The following is a 19,465-nucleotide window of genomic DNA, read 5'->3' as shown; positions in this document are numbered from 1 at the left end:
CAAGAGGAAGTTGGTTTTATTTCCCTCAGCTACCTTTGAACACTCCTGCAACAAAAGAAGGTGTTCCAGTTTTGCCTTGTTAAATCAAAGCTGTTGTCAAGAATTGATGTCACTCATCTGGAAAGAGAGTGATTGTGCTGTTGGCTGTTTTTTTCCTTTAGAAGCAGAGAATTTATTCCTCTTTCCACCCTCACCCCTCTCATCCTAGTTCTATTTGTGGGTTTTGAAGGAAAAGGTTGTAAGCATGATGAACCAGTAACAATGATGCTGTAGAAGCTGAGTGAATTAACTGGGCTAACTGGTCAGCCTTCAGAAATGGGTAATGCTATTTTAAGATTTTGCCTTGTATGTCCTCTTTGAGGTATTTGATCACATATGAGGCTTTTGAACTGATAGAAAAAGGCAAAAAAACTCTGGGAAAGCAACGTCACATGAACAATGTACACCTATCAATTCTTTTCCCCCTTTTAATACCTGATTTGTCATTTTTGTGTGACAGAAGAAACAGTTGTACTTAAAGTCAAGCCTATGCAACTATGCAAATATGCAAGTACACAAGTATGCATGACAGTATAGAATTTATCCCAGAAAAAGTGCTCAGAGCTCTCTTGAATGGCTCAGCTGGTAATCCAGTGAAACATAATTGCCATTCTAAACAAAAAAACATGCAGCTGCTTCACTGGGATGCTCTCATTAAATCTGAGAGCTGCCAATATAAAAAAAGGGTTAAAGGAATATTTCTTGTTTGTCTGGTCCATACACTGCACTACTGTGTGTATGTATCCATGCTGGCTTTGGACTGTGCTAACAGCAGCACATAGGGCTGGACTTGCAGAATGATGGTGATGGGTTTAGGACAGACGGTAGCAGCCTTATCTCACTGGCCTGTCAGTTCCCATCCAGATGAAAAAGCTCTAAAATAGTGCACTTACAACGTGCGCTTTAACAACTGGCTCTAGTTTCCCCCTTCTCTCTGCCTGTGGCTGTGAAACAAAGGAAAGAATCCTACAGAATCCCAGTGCCGGAGGAGAGTAACATTATCCAGGTGAAGTCATTCCTATCAAATGCTGTGTCTCCTCACCTGAACAAACAGACTCCACTTCTGTCCCCACAGGCATCCTTTGGTAGGATTTCTCCCATATTCCCAAGGAATTTCAGGTGGAAAGCTCAGACTGAAAGCAGGCATTCAAATCAGTCTTGTGTTTGTCTAGATCCTGGTTTCCTTGGTGATCAGGTGCAAAGCAAGGGGAAGAAGGAGTGTTTATCTTGGTAAGGGCTGTATTGAGGTCAAGTGCCTCCACATAGGACACACAAACATTTAAATGAGTCGCGTATCCTGAAATTTTCCTAGCTGATACAGGCATGAACCAACATGTTTCAAGGCAATCCTTAAAGGGAAATTTGCTCATTCTATATTTTGAGGTTACAAATCTCTTATCCTCCTGAGTTCCTTATACATGTGTACCAACTCCTGAAGCTGTGAGATGCATTAATCTCCTACAACCTTGCCTTGCTTGTGAACCCCAACTAAGTTTTCTGTTGCTGTCTTTACAAAAAGAATAAATCACACCTTTGTAAACTGGGAATAACACATCCAGCAATAACGGTTGTAGGATAAGGTATAAGATACAGAGCCTTGAAACCCTCAAAGCAACATTGTGTATTTTTCAAAGTTTGGTGTGCTGGTACTGATCTCTGTGCCATCTTTTTCTATGGGAATCGCACAACTGTTGACTAATTAGTGGATGGAGACTGTCAGACTTAGCTGCCCTGGAGACTCATTCTGTATTGAAGGTCAATCTTTCAGAGCAGGGCTGAGCATGAACTCCAAAAGAGCCTTTCCACTCTTCGGTGCGGTGCAGTCCTCCTCCTCTTCCTCACAATCATGTGCTCCGTGGAGGGTTGGGATTTGTGTAAGTCACCCAGTGACTGGCAGGTATCAATGCTGACTTCTGCCCTGGGTTCACTTGCCCTGATCCCACTGGCTTAAAGAAGGATAAAGAGGAATTGTCTGCTTCAGATAGCTGGCCTTGTGTCACAAATCCTGCTAGAATGCTAATGATTTTGACACAATCTCAGTTCAAACACAACTTGAGTCCCATGGGATTAGAGTCCAGAGCAGCCCAGGAAAGCTACGACTGTGGTGATGTGCAGTTACACATGCCTTCCAGGCTTCTGGAGCACTCTTCTATCACTGCATTTCCCTCCCACCTTTTACCTTTAAAGCTATCTGTTTCCTGTTTGCCCCAACTAGAACCTGATAAAGATTATTAATAATCAAGCTCTGGAGGAAGCAGAAAATAAAGGAACACCTACAGTATAAGGAAATCTGATCTCATTTGATTATCTGTTATTTATACTTCTGTCTGTCAGTTGTCAGTAAGTCACTTATTCTTTTAAGGGGTGTGGCGAGCCAGAGCATACCTCAGAATTACAGCGTGCAAAGAGGCACACTATCAGGGCTGTGGAGAATTCAGGATAGCCAAACAAACTTAGCCAGCATGCCTTTGAGTGATGGGAGGGACCCAGAAGCACCTAACACAAACCTCCATGAACACCCTAAAATCATGTGAACTCCACACACACAGATACCTAAGACCAATGAAACCCAGAACCCTGGATCTTTGAGGCTGCAGTTGTATCCACAACAACACTATGCCTCATCACATTAAAGCTCATGAATGAGATAAGAATAAAAGCCTGGGCTGGCAGGTTTTCAACACAGAAAGAAAAACAAGTATTTTAGGGGAGCTCGTTGAGAATGGAGTTTGTGCAAATCCGACATCTACAGATCTGCTGTATTTGAGGGACTGAGCCTAACCAGATGTGAAAATCTAACAGTCTTAAAAATAATGGCTAGATTTCATGCCAGTGTGAAAAAGTGTTGGGTGGTGGTGGGGGGGGCTCAGAGGAGGTTCTGACTTGGGCAGAGAGCATAGATGAGTGACCTGGGCCTCAAGTCAAACTGCTGTGTTCTCCTGCTACTGCTGCAGTCTGTCTGGAAACACAACACTGCTGTGGTTAAACACTCTTCTCATCAGTAACCCCCCCCAGCTAGCGTCAGCAGTCTGAGGTGTGAGACAAGGCAATGAAACCCTGAGAGAGGAGATGGAAAGCAAATAAAGAATCTCATACCAGCCTGCAGGTAATTACACTGCTGCGATTGTTCCTCAAGTGCAGGCTGAGGATCGCAAAAACTCCTGTGGTTTTCTGTGAAGCCTTGCTGGCTTCTCTCTGCCCGAAGCACCGGGACTCGCAGTCAGGTACCAGATTCCACAGGGTGGTGCAGCCAGGCTGTCCGCCCGGGCCTGGGGTTTAGAGACCCTCACAGCACACACACAGCACGTCATGGAAGCTTTTGCTAAATCATGCCACCCCTGTCACCGAAATGGCGGGGTGGACATGTGAGTGTGTCGTTGTGCGGTTGTGTCCCTGAAAGCTCCCGCTGTTCCTTGTCATTAGTCCCTGCAGTTTGTCCCTGCTGTAGCAGTAGCCCTCGGCAGTTAGGTGAGTGTGAAAGATTTTGTGAGGATTAATTTGTCTTTGTAGCTGGAGGGGGCTACAAAGCAACACAAAATGCAACATGACTGGATGATAGTTGTCCCTTCTCAAGCTGTTTGAGGGGAATTAGCCTGATTTTCTAGTATGAAAGGAAATGGAAATGTCACGTACATGGGGAAAAAAACCCAAAATGTCCATCAATGTTAAATGACTTAAATATTACTTATTGACTTGCAAGATGGACATTCATTTAGTCTCCAACATCCACTTTGAGAATGTGCTGCTTTATTATAGAAGTCATCAGACTTTGTCTGTTGCCCTGTTATGAACTGCTGTCTCAGTGGGTTCCAGTTTTCGTTTTTGGATCCCTTAATTTTACACTTCTCAGCTTCTCATTGTGAACAGTGTATTGAAGCTGCTCTGTGACAGCAGACTGAAAAGGGTCTCCTCTTATCCTAAAAGAAGAAAGGCCTACAGAAGCATGAATACATTTTAAGCATTTATTTACTTGTCATTTACTTACATGGAACTTGGCAACCTCAGTGATATTCAAAAGCTTTTGACATCCAGAGGACTTTTTAGAGAAGAGACACAGCAGTGAATATTGAAAGAAATATCTAATTCCCTTTACAAAGCTCTCAAAACATTCAAAATACCACAGAGATATCATTTATACCTGTCACACATAACTATATTATGACGACAGGACTTTTTTTCTTTTAAACTAATCTGCCCCAAGCAAAGATCTAACCGCAGACAAAAGGAATCCGGAATATGTACCAAGAAGTCCTGTCACTCCCATAACCAAGGAGTGAAAATAGAACTTTAGAAAGCAAAACTCCCTGATATGCACCAACCTGTGATTTAATAAGAAAATAACTGACTCTGTAGGTGCTGCTGTACTTAACCCTTTTCATCCTGGCCTTATCCAAAAAAAGATTGCATGTGTGATGTTTTAATCTCTGCAGTATCAAATCTTGGCTGTAAAATGAAACCAACACAAAAATCACTAGCAGATACCATCTCAACAGAAAGAGATATTTAAGAACTGGTAGACAATAAATTCTGTTCCTTAATGTACTAAATATATTAATGTATTTTCACAACGTACTGAATGTGTATTGGTAATTTGAATAGTCCTAGTAACTGCTGTTAAGCAAACCGATTCCAAATTTAAAGTGCTGAACAGTATTTTATATCATTACCTCCTAGTTAACACTATGGTAATGATTGTCACAGTGAAAGCTGTTGATGACTTATTGATGGTACTTCTGTGTTTGAGTCCTTTTTTATTTGCGTTGTACACTGTTCGGTGTGCTCATGCTGTGGTGTCTTAGGTTTCTGATTCATATTGCTACAGTTAATCAAATGAATTGTTTTGAATGCTCTTTTTCCTTCATTGTATCTAAAACCCATAAACAATTTGATATTCATAAAGTATTGCTTGGGAAAACAGAATTGAACAAATCAATATGAGCCCAAAGCTTTGCGAAAGGTCCTGATATGCGAGTCATTTAATGTTTCAGGTGACACAAAATAAACTTTATAATAGGAGACGCTGGAAAGGAAGCACAATATTGTAAAAAAAAGGTTAGGCTTGTCTGTGCTGCCTGATATTAGTATTGACTTCCTTATAAAGGCCAGTGATTACTAATTAAAGATGGAAGGCAAAGTATTCACTGGGAGTCGAATCTCATCGTGCTGCTTAATGTTATTTTGTCCTTGCCGGTGTCATTCTTTACTGAAGAGATTAAAATGAAGTCTTCATGCATTTTTATATCTTTCATCACAACTCCCTTTCATCTGAACAATAATCAACCTTAAATAAAAATTGAATTGTTCTTGTGTTCACACAAAAGAACATTAAGAACAGTTACAAAACGAGGGCCCATTTGGCCCATATACTGTAGTTTATTTGGTTTTTATTTCAGTAGCTAATTGATACAAGGATCTCATCAAGCCATTACTTGAAGGAATCCAGGTACCATCTTCAAAAGTATGGCTGGGCGGCTCGTTACAGACTCCCTAAGCCTTATGGGAAAAGAGTGCCTCCAGTTCTCAGTTTTAAAAGCACCTCCCATTTAGCTTCCATCTGTGTGCACTGGTTTATATCTGACTAGATTCTACTGAGATCTACTGAGTTGAATTCGTGAATGCTTCTGAGGCTTTTGAATACTGGAATCAAGTCCTTTCAGGTCCCTCTACTCAGTGCCCAAGACTAAGAAGGCATCACTTCATTATGTATCACTGATGTACAGTATAACCCTACTATTGTCACTGCTGTAGATTGTGAATGCATAAGAAGATTAGTAAATCATTTTCATTCTGTGCACAATTAGTTGTAAAATGGTAAGAACGTTTTTTTAGAAAAGGGAAAATAAATAGAACAGATTTAGTTTTAATCAATGATCTTTAAAGAAATAGCTGAGAATATTAGCTCTTTATCTAGGAGTCAAAACACTTCACCGTAGTGCCTTTCCAATGAATTCTGACAAATACGGAAACACATTTATCATCATCAGTCATGTGCAGGAGTTTTCATTTTCTGTGTGGTTTAAAAGTGGCCCGCCTGCCCACAGACTTTATGCAGCACTTCACTGAGTCACCATGTCTCTTACTGGAGCACTGGCTGAACACAGGGAGTTGGGGAACAAGGCACAGCTTTAAGTTGAATAACAAGGAAGGTCTCTTTCGGAGGTGAATGCAAGCTTATTATCTTACTAGAAACAAGTCACCCCTTTGCAGTTTCAATCCGTTTAGTTAGAAATTAGGCTTATAGCTGGTTCTGGGGGCATTTCTTTGCTGTTTGTAAAGCCACTTTTGTAGTTGATATTCAACAATGTAGCATTATTTTTCCTGTTTTATTAAAGAGCCCAATTCATATGGTTTTCTGTCACTATGCTATTAGCAAGGAACCTTTAAAAAAAATTCTGAAAACATTTAGCAAGCCATCTAAGGAGCCCTAACAGAGCAATGTAGGAGGCTTAAGATGAAGCATTGATCAGGAGTTAACAACATCTGCAGTATTGTGTTGACTTATAGCTTAACCCACAGGCAAAAATGTGTAGTGAACTATTTCTCCTCCTGATTCCACAGAACTGTCACCGCCATAATAGGAGGCAGAAGATTTCTGGGTCAAAAGTAACATTAATGAGACTTACCTGTTTGCAACAAGCCAGCTTCACTGTCCTTCACGTTGAAGTGCTTCTGAATGTCCAGGAGTACACCTGAAATTGAGAAACAAAACTGCAATTAGATACAAAACTTTTTTTTCTTTTTGCCCTTCCTAAAAAAAAAAGTACTGGTAGAGATCTCTGTTGTAAAGTACACTGTAGATGCATTTTTCCATTGATAATGTAAGTAAGCTTGCTATCTGTATAACAGACCCATAGAGTTGGCTTGGGATTTTTAAAATATTCATCCATCAATCCATTTTCTTACCGCTTTATCCAATACAGGATCACAGGGGAGCCAGAGCCTATCCTGGCAAGCAATGGGCGCGAGGCCAGATACACCCTGAAGGGAGGCCAGTCCATCGCAGGGCACACACAGACGCAAACACACACACTCCCGTATAATTTGCCCAGAAGCCAAATAAGCTTTGGACTATGGGAGGAAACTGGAGCACCCAGGGGGAGCCCACATGGACATGTGGGGATCATACAAACTCCACACAAACAGCACCCCAGGTCTGAATTGAGCCCTGCTCCCCAGCGCTGAGGGGCAGAAATGCTAACCACTGGACCACCATGCTGCCCTGAAATGTTCGTCACTGTCTATGTTTATCACCTTTGCACAGTGATGCTTTAACAGTGTATTTCCGTAGAGTCATGCGCTCCTCTGTCTGGCATGGACTCCAATAAATAACAGAAATGCTGATAGCTTTATTGCTCTTGAGTAAATCCCACCTCAAAGATTTCTGCACAGAATTTTGATTCAGCCATTTCACAGAGATTGATCGAACGCATCCTGTCCCAAATGTCCCCATGCAATCCAGTATAATTACACTCTGCCATTATGGGACTGTGAAGTCAGTGGAGCTAGACAGCGTCTGCTTTTCCATCCAAAAATATATCTCTGATTACACTGAGCCCTCCCTTTTCATTCTGGAGTCCACGAAGAGAGGCTTGTTCAAAGTAAAGGTGTGTCAAGCGTTTTTTTCCTTATAATTTCTGTGGTGTGTAGTTCTAAACTTTACAGCAACTTCAAATCACAATGCCACCATTTTGATAATTACCAGATTGTAGAGCATTACCTTGAATACTTTACACATAGGAGTCTGACATGCGTGTCAATCTGCTCATATTGCGATGCACATTTGGTAGTTGCATATCATCAGCTCAAAGCCTAAAATAGCTTTTTTATTCTTTTCAAGTGGAAGTTGTGCATTCACACATTAATATGAGAATCATAGGGAATTCCTGTTGCACTTGTCATAACCCTGCTTTAAGGAACCTGCCCTTAACTGTAATGGTTTCATGCTGGCAAAGCTTTGCCTTCTATACTTTTTATTGCATTGCACAGTTGGCAATATTCCTGCAAGGTTGCAATTATTGTGAAAAACAGATCCACCCTTTCATCAATTCTAACTCGGTGTATTTTAGGCAAAATTCTTGCAGAATATGTATTTTTATACTGTATATGCACACAATAATTTTCACAGATTATACTAGATATTCACACATTTGCCTCCTGCAGTTACAGTTATAAAAATAGTTGGGCAAAGGCTACAAAACAGCGGGCACCCTTTGCATTGCAGACACACTATTGTTGTCGCTGTGGCTCTGTGGCGTTTTCTTGCCCAAAAATAAGACCAGTTGCCTCACTAGTTTTAAGTTAAAGGGGTCACAGAATTCTGAGTCCTGCAGTTCATCTTTGTGAGTAATGAAATAAACCCCAGATTGAACAGCGATGCTGGTGTCATTCATCTAAAAGAGACATACTATTTAAAAGTAATATTCAAGAAACAATTGCAGAAACACGGGAATTATGATTATTATGTTCTGATTTTTCAAAAAGCTGTGCCAGCTATAAATGAATGGCAGGGTACCTTTTCATTTTTAAAAAAATGGTAGGTTTCTAATTTTTAAGTCCAAGGTGAAAGTGTTCTTGTCTTAAAACAATTTCCATAACCACTGTATCTATTGCCTATACTTCACATAAAATATGAAGCACAGACGTGGAAGAGTACCTAGCAAAAGCACTGTGTTATACTGAAGTCCCTATCGGATGATAGAACACCGGCTTTGTCTCCTCACTGGAAAAGGAAGGACTGATCTTGAATTAAAGAAAAGCAGATGTTTTCAGAAAGAAAACTGACTGCCTTTGCAAATATAGAAGTAACCAACTTCTGTGCGGTATGAACAAACCCTATACATATAGTTAAACGAAGAAATGAAAAGGCTTGTAGATGTGGCGTGTGAAACTGTCTTCCATCACACCACAGCGCACGGACAGCGTCAGAAAGGCGTGTCAAGCGATGGTGTTCTTTATTATTCACAATTACTTGTGGAAGGCCATGTAGCTGGGTATTTATCATTGTAGTTGACTTCTCGTTGTAATAAAGATTTCAGCTCCAGTCATGCCTGGAATGTGAAGCGTGGGGATTTACTGACACTCAGCACTATGGTTGAAAATTCTCAGGTGCTGGAGCTACTGAAGGCCTTGTCAGTCAGTACTGCTCCACAGATGGCATGCACGCCGCAGGGAGGGGATTGGACCCATTCTATATACTTGTCAAGCCCTGGAATCAAGTAAAGAGGCCCTTCATCTCCCTACTTAACAGTTAATTTGATGCATCAGGCACACTCTCATTATGAGGTTCCAGCTTTCTCGTGCAGCAGAGCTGCTGAAGGATTAGGCATACATGGGAGTATTTTTCTCTCACACTACAGGATGGCCATGCAATCTGTGTTAGTGTCTGACAGGCAAATTGACAGGCATTGAACAGAGCTGAATTAAGTATGTCACCTGCTGCTTGGAGATTTTTATACCCATGTAACTCTGCTACTACACATTTGGGATGAGTCTTAATTAATGGCAAAAAAATGTATAAAGGTCAAATATGGCCATTAATTCTGGACAAGGCAAGCTGTGTCTGCATAATGTGTCTGGGACTGCAGATCTGCCCGTTAATATAATTATCTCATCTTTTTTTCCAGGCACTGTGTATAGAATAGCTTTGTAAAACTGGGCATGTTGTATGCCATTATGTTTTGACAAGCACTGAAATATGCTATGTTAGAATGTGAATATTTTTTTTATTTTTAACCTGATATTGTATTCTTGTTACATGAGAGAGTTTAGAGTGCATCTTTCACTGCTCTGTATTGATTGTCTTTATATGTACTGTATATAAAATACAGAACGCAATAGTATCTCCACTTACATGTCAAAAATTACTACAGCTTTCCAGTTTCATATTTATTTTCAAACCCACAAAAATTCAGCGGCAAAATGTAGTGAGTCTCATAACGGTCTGGGTAGAGATTCAGTCTTTAAAGCTGGCAGTAAGCTCATAGAGCTACTCTTTTGGGCTCAGAAAAAGGAACATTTTAATGAGGTCACTTTCACTGTGAAACTGGAAAAGCGTAAAAATATGCAAATCCGCACACACGCACATGAGTCAAAAAGGAAACAGTCAAATAAAAAAAGCCAGACCAGATGGCTCACGTTTCTAGGTCTTGTAAAAACACCACTTTTCACACTTAGCTCCTCTTCTTACAGCCAGACTCTGAACTAGTCCTCTTTGCCTGCTTTATGATTCTCCCCAGAATCTGCAATACAGGACAAATTGCTTTGAGGAGCTGATGAAGCCAGACTGAGAAGAGCCTGGCTATCTCAGGTCTCATTTAGGGAACACTGCCCTAATCTGTCTAGTCCCTTGGGATCTTTGGTTATCCTGTGACTGACTCTCCTCACCCTGCTTCCAATTAGGAGATCTGAGGGCACCTCATCCTGCCTGATAATCACCCACGTGGATAAACACTGTGGTGTTCTGGTGCTCTTTTTAGATTTTCCAAAGCTGTGCCCTGTGGGTTACCTGACTAGAAAAGATGTAAAAGATAGAAGTGATCAATATATTATGCTAAACGCATAAGTCACTAGTGAAAAAGAATATTTTCCTCTGTCCATCTGTCTGATGAATAGTCTTTGCTGGTGTTGTCTTTTTGAATTATTCATTATCACTGAAGAAGGCAAAAATCGACACTAGGGAATGTATCAATAAGGATAGCTGGGAAAACAACATTTCACTAGGATTGACAACAGCCAGGAATTAGGCATATTTAGAGGTTTAGTGAGTATTTTAAGTTAAAATTTGCCTTAACCCTCTTGACTAAGGGCTAACCTCCTGGTCATAAGACGAGGACACTGGGACCCCCCTGCAGAGTGGGGAGTGGCCAAGGGGCAGCTGCAGAGGTGGAGATGGGGTGGAGGAGGAAGGCAAAAGATGGACAGCTACAGCTGATTGAACTTGGCTGTTCTCATCCCTCCCGGACGTTCGCTAGAAACTCCATGAAATCAGCTGCATGTTGCTGTCGATACAGGGTGTCCATTCATCCCCCGGGGTGCCGGTGCCCCGCTTCACGCGGATGCGATGCAGTGGAAGCGTGCTTGTCTCGGGGGCTGCCGAGCCGCTCTAATTAGATGGCAGTGTTAGCTGGCTGCAGACTGATTGTGAACCTCGACTGTCCCACTGAGAGGAAGATCCCACGCCAGATGGTGTAGCGTCTTGCTGGCGGCAGTGGGCACCTGCTATGGGCATGCCTGTCCAGACTGGCGCCACAGCGAAATCTCCCAGGAGCCCAGGGAGGTGTAGAAGAGAGGGTGTGAACACACACACACAGGCCCTGCTCGGCTCACCCAAACTCCATAGCACACCAGCCCCTCCCCCTCCCCCTACACTAGCTTGCTTACCTCTCCCTTGAGACGTACAGTACAAGGCCACGAATGTTTTAGATTGCATTTCTCTGCATCCAATAATTCATCAGGGAGGATACTGAAAGGGTTGACTGGGGTGGCTTTTGAGTCCTTTATTTCCCTGCCCTCCCTGTCTTGTTCTGCAGAGCAATGGCAAGGTTACAGAAATCCCAATTAGCCATGACTCAGAAGACTAGCTCATAGAACCCGCAGGAGGAGACATAATGATACAGTACATATAGTGGAATTTTGGCAAAGTAATCCATGTTATGCTGTAGTTCACTGTGGTCAATGCTGTAGTTCACTGTGGTCAACTGTAGCAAACTTTGGCGCATGGTTTAGTACTTCGATTTTCCTTTGATTTCTGCAAAAACAATGGGCATGCCAGTCTGGCATGGTTGATGTGCTAAAAGATACATGTATTCATGTAACATTTCACGTGCTGGTGTGGCAAACTCCAGTTTCCAACACAAACAGCCGGTCACCACAATGGGAATGCGTGCCAGAGGTTAGCCTGTTCTTCCGGGCCTTACTCTGGATTGTCTCTTGCCTTTTCTTTTCACTCTTCCTCGCAGTTCGGGATGCCTATCGCTACGGCCCTTGCTTTGCAGATCTCAGTACCCAGAAGGAGACAGGAGTGTTTGGTTTCTCACATCCTAAACATCCCCCAAAAACACAGGTTCCACCATGGACAGAATATAATCTATCCCTGTCACGGTTTTGCATTGCAAAAAACAACATTGTGCCACAGAGCTGTTGCTAAATCAGAATGTGAAGTGTGTTGCAAGTGTATAAAATCCCTTTGCCCTTTTCCCCTCCTGTTTATCAAGGTGAGCAACATTTCTTGACAGTTGTCTGCTCATCCTGCCAGGCTGTTTTGTATATTTCCAGCGAAATTGACACATGCAGGCTGACTAATTAAAGGAAGCTTAAAATAACCTATCAACTGATAAGCCAGGAATAAATATGCTGGGCAGGAAATGTTTAAAAATGTTTGAAATGCCTGTTGGAATCCAGTGACTGGGCTATCCCTGGATTAATCGACCTGCTTTCTTCACTGCTCCACTTATTTGTTCTGAAAAGACTGTCAAACTATTATCTGCTGCTCGGGAACCTGGTTGCAGCCAAAGTGCTTGGCATAGTGAGACATGTTTTCTTTCATTTTGCCTTTGTTTTGTTACTGAGGCTAAAAAGACAAATTCCATCGCACGCGAGAACCCCAACACCATGCCGAAACTCCTGTCCCATGTGCGCAGGTGAAAAAAAAAAAAGCAGTTTCTGTGAAAATAAAATTCCAGGAACCAACAAAGGGAAAGCAAAGTGTCTGAAACATTACTTGGCTTAATATGCTGTTATGTTTCTTTGAAGCTCTATATTATAGAGTGGGTGTCATAACACAGTTTGGAGAAGTACAGTATTAAATACAGTCCGCTGAGACATACTATAGTGTATACTGTATTTTCACAGCAGTATTACATCTCAGTACTAGTACTGTAGATACTGTAGATACTATAGTACACCTCTGTACAACTGTAGTGTGTAACATAGTACATTACATGGTATTAAAGCAGGTAATAAAAGTATGTACAATAGTATATTAAGCAATATATTTATGTGGTATTCTATAGAATGTATCTTGTAGGGTGACTTTCATATTAATGTTTTTCCCCCAAAATAATTAAAAGCTTCCATATTTAGCCTTGATTAACTAAAAGCTGGCAAAGAAAATATAGAAGCACGTGATACAAATACATGAAAACTTAAGATCTGTGAAGGGACATCAATTGCGCACTTGAAAAGAATAATTACATATCAATCTAAATACACAGTGTTCAAACGTTTGTCAGGTAGTTTCACAAAACCTCAACAGAGCTTCTGGAAGGTCACCTTGATAGTCGCAGGGTAGTGGTGAGTACCAAAACATCATGGGGAAAGTACAAGAATTGTCTGGAGATCTAAGGTACTATCCTCATTTATTCTAGGTACAGCTATACAAAACTTCCCCAGCACAACAGAAAGAGGACATAAGAAATTTAAACCACACATATGATCAGAAACGTTTGTGAGTCTATTTTACACTCAGAGTCCCTCTAACATTAATAGGATACAATATCTGTTCTTTTGTTTCATAGAATTCTAATAGTCTAACCATTCAGTTTTTTTTTTGTTTATTTTTGCAACAAAAGATCACTTTTATTTTTGCTTCCTTGCTTTCAGGGACATTGTATCAAAGGTCAAATAAATTGGGAGCCAACTGTCTTACTGTTGATGGATCTGAATAACAGTGCCTCCAGTTATACTCCTAAGCATGGCTGGTGAATATTGATTCACATAAGGTTCCGATTGACAGGTCATTTCACTTTTAGAAGGAGAGTTATCAACGACAGATGCATAACCTAGGCAGACTGTACAATCAGAGCCATCCTGACAAAAGGCTATTTTGGTTGTAGTGATGTAGCGACAGGCTGGGGGGGTAGATTTACACTTGCTGGAAAGTGCTAGCACCAAACCTGTTGCCACAGTAACACCATGTCCTGAACAGAAGAGGAGGGGTAATGCAGTAGCACAGGAACTCATGAGGGCTGGGAAGCCTGTTTCAGGAAATAAAAAAAAATCTGCTTCTCAGTCTTACCTGACTCTCAGCATTCAGCAAAGCTTGAGCTCCTTCTTTTACACACTCCACACATACAGTCCCCAGTTCTTAAACTGAGCCCAGGGCCTCAGCCCTTTTGAGGCAGCAATGCTAACTAACCACTGCATCATTAAACTGCCCTTTGTGTAACTAACCATATTATTTACAAACAAATATTTCATATCCCTTTTGAATTAAGACAATGCAAAACAATTTTATGTAAACAAGCCCAGCACATGTTCTCTTTCTGAAGCTCTAGTGTTCTTGTGTGTAAGAAAAGGGTCTTATGAATGAACCACTTCTGTTCCATTACATCATCAACATTATCCAAACTGAGCTCTGAATGCAGGCTCTCCCTTCCTCTATGAATCACTGGTGCCAATCCCTGTGAGAGGAGTACTTTTCCTAACCACAAATGAAAACAAAAAAACTAGGGAGTGAAATATCATTTATAGCACTCAAAAAGACTTTAAAGATCTTTTTTTCATTCTTGTGCACCACACTACAGCAAAAAATGAGCTTCCTGTCCAAAATCTTTTACCATGCAAAACTCCCTACATTAGGGAAAATGTTCTTTATCCAAACATCCAGTTTTAATTTAAGAAGCAAGGAGATGAAATAAAGACAGCCTATTGTAATTTAATACATTAGATGTCTTCTGAGTGTAATAATGTTGTAAGACTTGGCCACTAAAGAGGATTTGAATTATATTAACTGAATATATATGCCAATCCAATACTATGAGCACTTTTCTTTTTTTGTAAGAGGAGAGCTGAGGTGTCTTCAAATCCCATCTAAATTATTCCTCTTTGATTGTGCTCCTTTAAGACCAATGATATTTTTCATGTATCTGACAGAAATACATTCAGGATAAAGTGCTGTAGATTTTTACAATTTTTTTCGAGTCAGCTTATATTTGATAAAATATAGCCAGTTATGACCTGAGCAGTTAGAGCCTTTCTAAGAGATCTGCACACACAGCTTTCAGGAGAAATCAGTTTCGAAAAGCTTTGGGAAATTTAAAAATTCGCAACAGTATATACGGTTTTAAGAGATCAAGATGTCAGCAACATTCGAAGAAAGCAGACATATTTGCATTTGCTTGATTGTTAGAGAACATTCTGGGATAATCTGTTGAATACGGGCAAAACGGATGGTAAATGCCATCTGTCAGTGCCAAGACAGCCTGCTCCAAAACCAAGGGAGGAACCACCAAAACTCATTCAGCAATTCAGTAGCATTCTTGCGTCCAAAGAAGCATTTCTTTTAACCACAGCAGAGCAAGATTTCTCTCTCCCTGTGACACAACACATCATGCTTTACTAAATAGCTCCCACTCTTTGCAGATGAGGAAATGAACAATAAAGAAAACCATGATGTAATATTCACACGGTGCACTTTAAAAAAAAAAGCCCACGTGCCTGTGTTTACAATCCTCGGTCACAGACTGTCAGTGTGGATCGGTCACCTTGCTAAAAAAATCATCTCAACATCTTCCTTCTGGCTGAACACAGTGATTTGTGCTCATCTGGGCCACGAGTCTTAGCCAAAGGACCGCGCTGAGTCTCATGCAGTTTCGAAAGCAGACAGTTTTAAGAGCAGACCTAATTTAAAGTCCCCAAAGAGATGAACAAGCCCTGATTTCTATTTCAGAAAGCAGCGCTTAAACTAGGACAAGTGGTCAGAGCTGGACGGGGGGAGGAATCGAAGGGGGTTACCAGAGGAATGAGGTATGCTTTCAGAAAAAGGCCAATGTTAGAAAGTCGTATCAGAGTCAAGTCAGGGTCAAATTCTGTGCCACAGAAGAAATACTCCAGGCTCTGCAAAGTTCTGCACATTGAAATGCCTGACTTGGTTTTCTCATGCTGCGCAATGTTATAGCTCATTCTGGAAATACCATCGAGAGGGTAGCCGGCCACAATGTGCTGACTGAAGCAGATGCTGTGACTTCCAAAACTGGTCTTTTTTAGATAAATATGTTTTCAATGTTGGAAAGGGGGAGCCACGAGTGTCTCCAGATGCCTGATTCCTAGCGCTGGTCCTGCCCTTAATGGGTAAGCCTGGCCACAGACTTCAGAGGGTTAACCACAAAAATGCATGGTCTGAGCTTCGACATCTCTGCTCGATTCTCCTTGAGCTCGCTGCTCTTCTGACTTTCTCTTTCAACGGCGGCTTTTCTCCTCTCCTCTCTTTCCTGCTCATGCTTAATATCTGCTGTCACACAGGATGGCCGAAGTTTGTTTTTTCCCCAGGGGCGTGGAACATTCCCGTGGGGTCTTTTAAAGAGGCTTTCCTGTTTCAAAGTTTGTCTTCCAAGTATCAGCTACACGGTTCAAGTGCCAAATATTATTTCACTTCTAAAGGACAAATAGTCACATGTCTGCAAACATCAGATTTGATTGCAACTGCCTGATTATGAAGTTGGCTAAAAACTCTTTCTTACTGCTTAGCTCGACCAGTTACTATACAGCTCTTTTCACACTCCAGAGTTTTCTTTGCATTGGTTTTAATTAAATGAATCAAAGACTATTGACTTGTTTTCTGTAACTTTGTTTCTATAGGCTCCAATACCATACCTTTACTGTGAAGTAACCAAATGTAAACTAGATAACATCAACATGGAATAATCTCACTTCCACAAAACTCCTTGTGGTACTTTTACTGTCACCCTTTTGTTGTCATTGCTCTTTTTGTTATTTTGTTAAAGATGCAATGCTTTGCTAATATGACTCACATATTTCTGAGGTTTAGCCATTTTGGCCAAAGGCTTATTTATGTTATTAAACCAGTGAGTGAATCTTTCCGACAAAAACAATTGCCGATATATCCGTGCTGACACAGCATAGCTACTGCATTGGAGTTATTCCATGTGAAAAAGATAAATAATATCGCAAATACATTAATTCAATTCCTGTTATGGATTATAAAGGATGGAGCAATTCACTATTCCTTACAAGTTTTGATCCAGCACAAAATACTCTCTCTACCTGACACTCATGAAGAAAGTGGATGAGATTTCGAAAGGCTAACGAAGCATGTAAATTGTGCAATTGCAAGATCGTCCACGTTACTTTGTTAATAGTTCTGCTTTGAATCCTTTTAGATTCTTGGTGCATTTATTTCATTATTCCTCTTTTACATTTCCTGTCAAGTTGAGGGAAATACCTGTTATTGGACTAATTGCAAATTAAAACAAAGGTGTGGTGACTAGTAACATGAAGGACTATATTGGAGGTTTCGTAGCGTTTACTGAGCCATCTCGATTTCTCCTTGTGTGGGTGATGAGATCTTTAAAAAGTCTGATCTGATTCAGTGCAGTCGAAACCTTCCTCACCAGCCTGTTCGCAGGAGAGAGGATAACAGCCAGGTGGTCTCCTCTTCAGATCTCCCACAAGAGGAGAGAATCTAGGACTGTTGCTTTTCCAGCCCAATTCAGCCCTAGTGGGCTGTAGCCATGCATGTCTCATGTCAAGAGGAAAGTAATCAGTGAAAACAGAAGAGACCTGCAGAGACAGATCCCAGTCTTAAGAGTAAAAAGCACTTCCAATGATTAGAGTAGTCTTGGGAAGATGGACATCTGGGTGCCCACCCCTTGTTCAGTCAGGCCTGTATTAGTCGGAGATGGGTAATTATGGTGGATGGCACTGAAATCCATCTCTTAATCTGTCTGTGGCCTGACAAACATACACACTCCCCTCTCCTCTCCTTTTACCCCGCACACACAGCAGAGCAGGTAGTGCTTCTTCAGGCAAAGCGATCTAATCCTCATTCACTGTTTTTTTTTTCTAAAATCTTAATTACTGAAGGTGGAAAATGTAAGATTGGTTTCCTGGAAAATACAGATGCACATCTTTGTACTTATCTCGTTGAAGCTTGATTTCATACTCTTTTTTTCTGAGCATGGGATGTAAAAGATTTGTTCCTGATTAGTGCCATCATGCAGAAATGATTTGCTGGTATTGATTTCAAAACTAGAGTATTTAAAATTGGTCTCTTTGTACAATGTGCTCGCTCTCCGTTCGAACTAATGTCAAACGCTGCTCTGTTCAGACACTGCTCACATCTGATTAATTTCTTTTTGAAAGCACAGTAAATTTCCTAATTCAAGTGAGACAAGTGAGAAAATGTTTGTCCTTTCCCAGAATATGACTTACTCTCTTTTCTACTATGCACTGTAAAATATCTACAGGCAATGTGAAAAAAAATTCCCAGACGTAGTCTCACCCTTTAAAGTCTCACCCTTGTGAAATTTTTAGAACCTGCAGTAGACAAAAACAAATGACGCAGATATATAGGGAAAAAGAGTCAAATGAGAAACCTAATCTAAGAACCCACTGAGAACTGAAAGATTTTCAATGCTGTGTTTTGAAGATCATACCAAAGGGATTTCCACTTAAAGTGCTGAGCAAGAAAAATCTTAAAGATGCTTTCTTTGGAAATGGACTGCTGTATAAAGTAAAAACACCTTTTGATATTTTGCAGTAACATTTTGTTTTCTGAGCCCCTGTACTGCTTAGCTGTCCACATTCCTATATACTGTATATATTATATGACCGAAATGATATTCTGTAGTGACCTTTTTAACTGGCAGTTTTTTTTCTACTGTCAGTAGGAAATAGAGGGGTGTTCTAGATTTGTTGCAGCAAAGCTGAATTAGATCAACTGAAATAGAGACCAACGCACCTGTTTATTTAAAAGACAAAGACCTTTATTGGTATAGGAAGAAGCAGAGGTCATTACCAGTGCTAAAGGGTAAAAAGGAAGAAAAGAACAAACAAAACCATATCTCATCTGTGGAGCTCTGCTCAGGTGTGTCACACACTCCAAGGGGATTTTTTCTGCTTTCTTTTTAATTCGCAGTGGAACCCACCTCTGCTTATTTTCTTCTGGCTCACACGCTGATGCCCCTCCTCCCTCTCTGACCTCTTGATTGATACGGTCAGCCCCTTCCACACTTTGAATAAGAGCCACAGGAGAGCCCTGGCCTGCAATTGCTTGTGTTTCATGGTAACTGCTGTGACAAGAATGAATATCTCCAACACTTCACTGTTGCTTTCCATTGCTGAGGTCACCAGAGGGTCCTTCTGTATTCCCAGCACCTTAACGCTCTGTGTGTGATTTGATATATAATGCAAGAACTTGAAAAAAGATAAATAGAAGTACTAGAGATACCACTTCAAGTATCGATACATTTACTCAACAACTGCAGCAAGGCCCAAGGCCACTGAGCTGTCATCCAGCATGGGGCTATCACACTTGTCCACTTCGTTCATCGATTTCACTTTCACTTAAGGAATACGCCATCAGTGGACAGCCCATGTCAATTCACTCAGGCCATTTAGCCTTGAAACTGTGTTTGAATTTCTTCAGCACTCAAGCCAGCATGTTGTACACTGTGGCTTGATGATAGCC

General features: G+C 41.0%; 1 protein-coding gene across 3 annotated transcripts in view; it reads right to left on the bottom strand.

Annotated features, from left to right (window-relative positions):
* Positions 1-19,465, bottom strand: part of spns2 (SPNS lysolipid transporter 2, sphingosine-1-phosphate) — an 89,672-nt gene that overhangs the window by 57,453 nt on the left and 12,754 nt on the right. For 2 of the 3 annotated variants that reach the window (XM_088616303.1, XM_088616305.1), the window contains exon 2: positions 6,663-6,728. In XM_088616303.1, coding sequence (XP_088472429.1) covers positions 6,663-6,728 — 66 coding nt within the window. Of the gene's footprint in view, positions 1-1,081; positions 1,449-6,662; positions 6,729-19,465 lie in introns of those variants that run through there. The other variant, XM_088616306.1, reaches the window with a different exon arrangement.

This window comes from Lepisosteus platostomus, chromosome 22 (genome assembly GCF_059453375.1).
Source record: "Lepisosteus platostomus isolate fLepPlt1 chromosome 22, fLepPlt1.hap1, whole genome shotgun sequence".
Lineage (NCBI taxonomy): Eukaryota > Metazoa > Chordata > Actinopteri > Semionotiformes > Lepisosteidae > Lepisosteus > Lepisosteus platostomus.
This window is presented reverse-complemented; position numbering and strand designations above follow the sequence as displayed.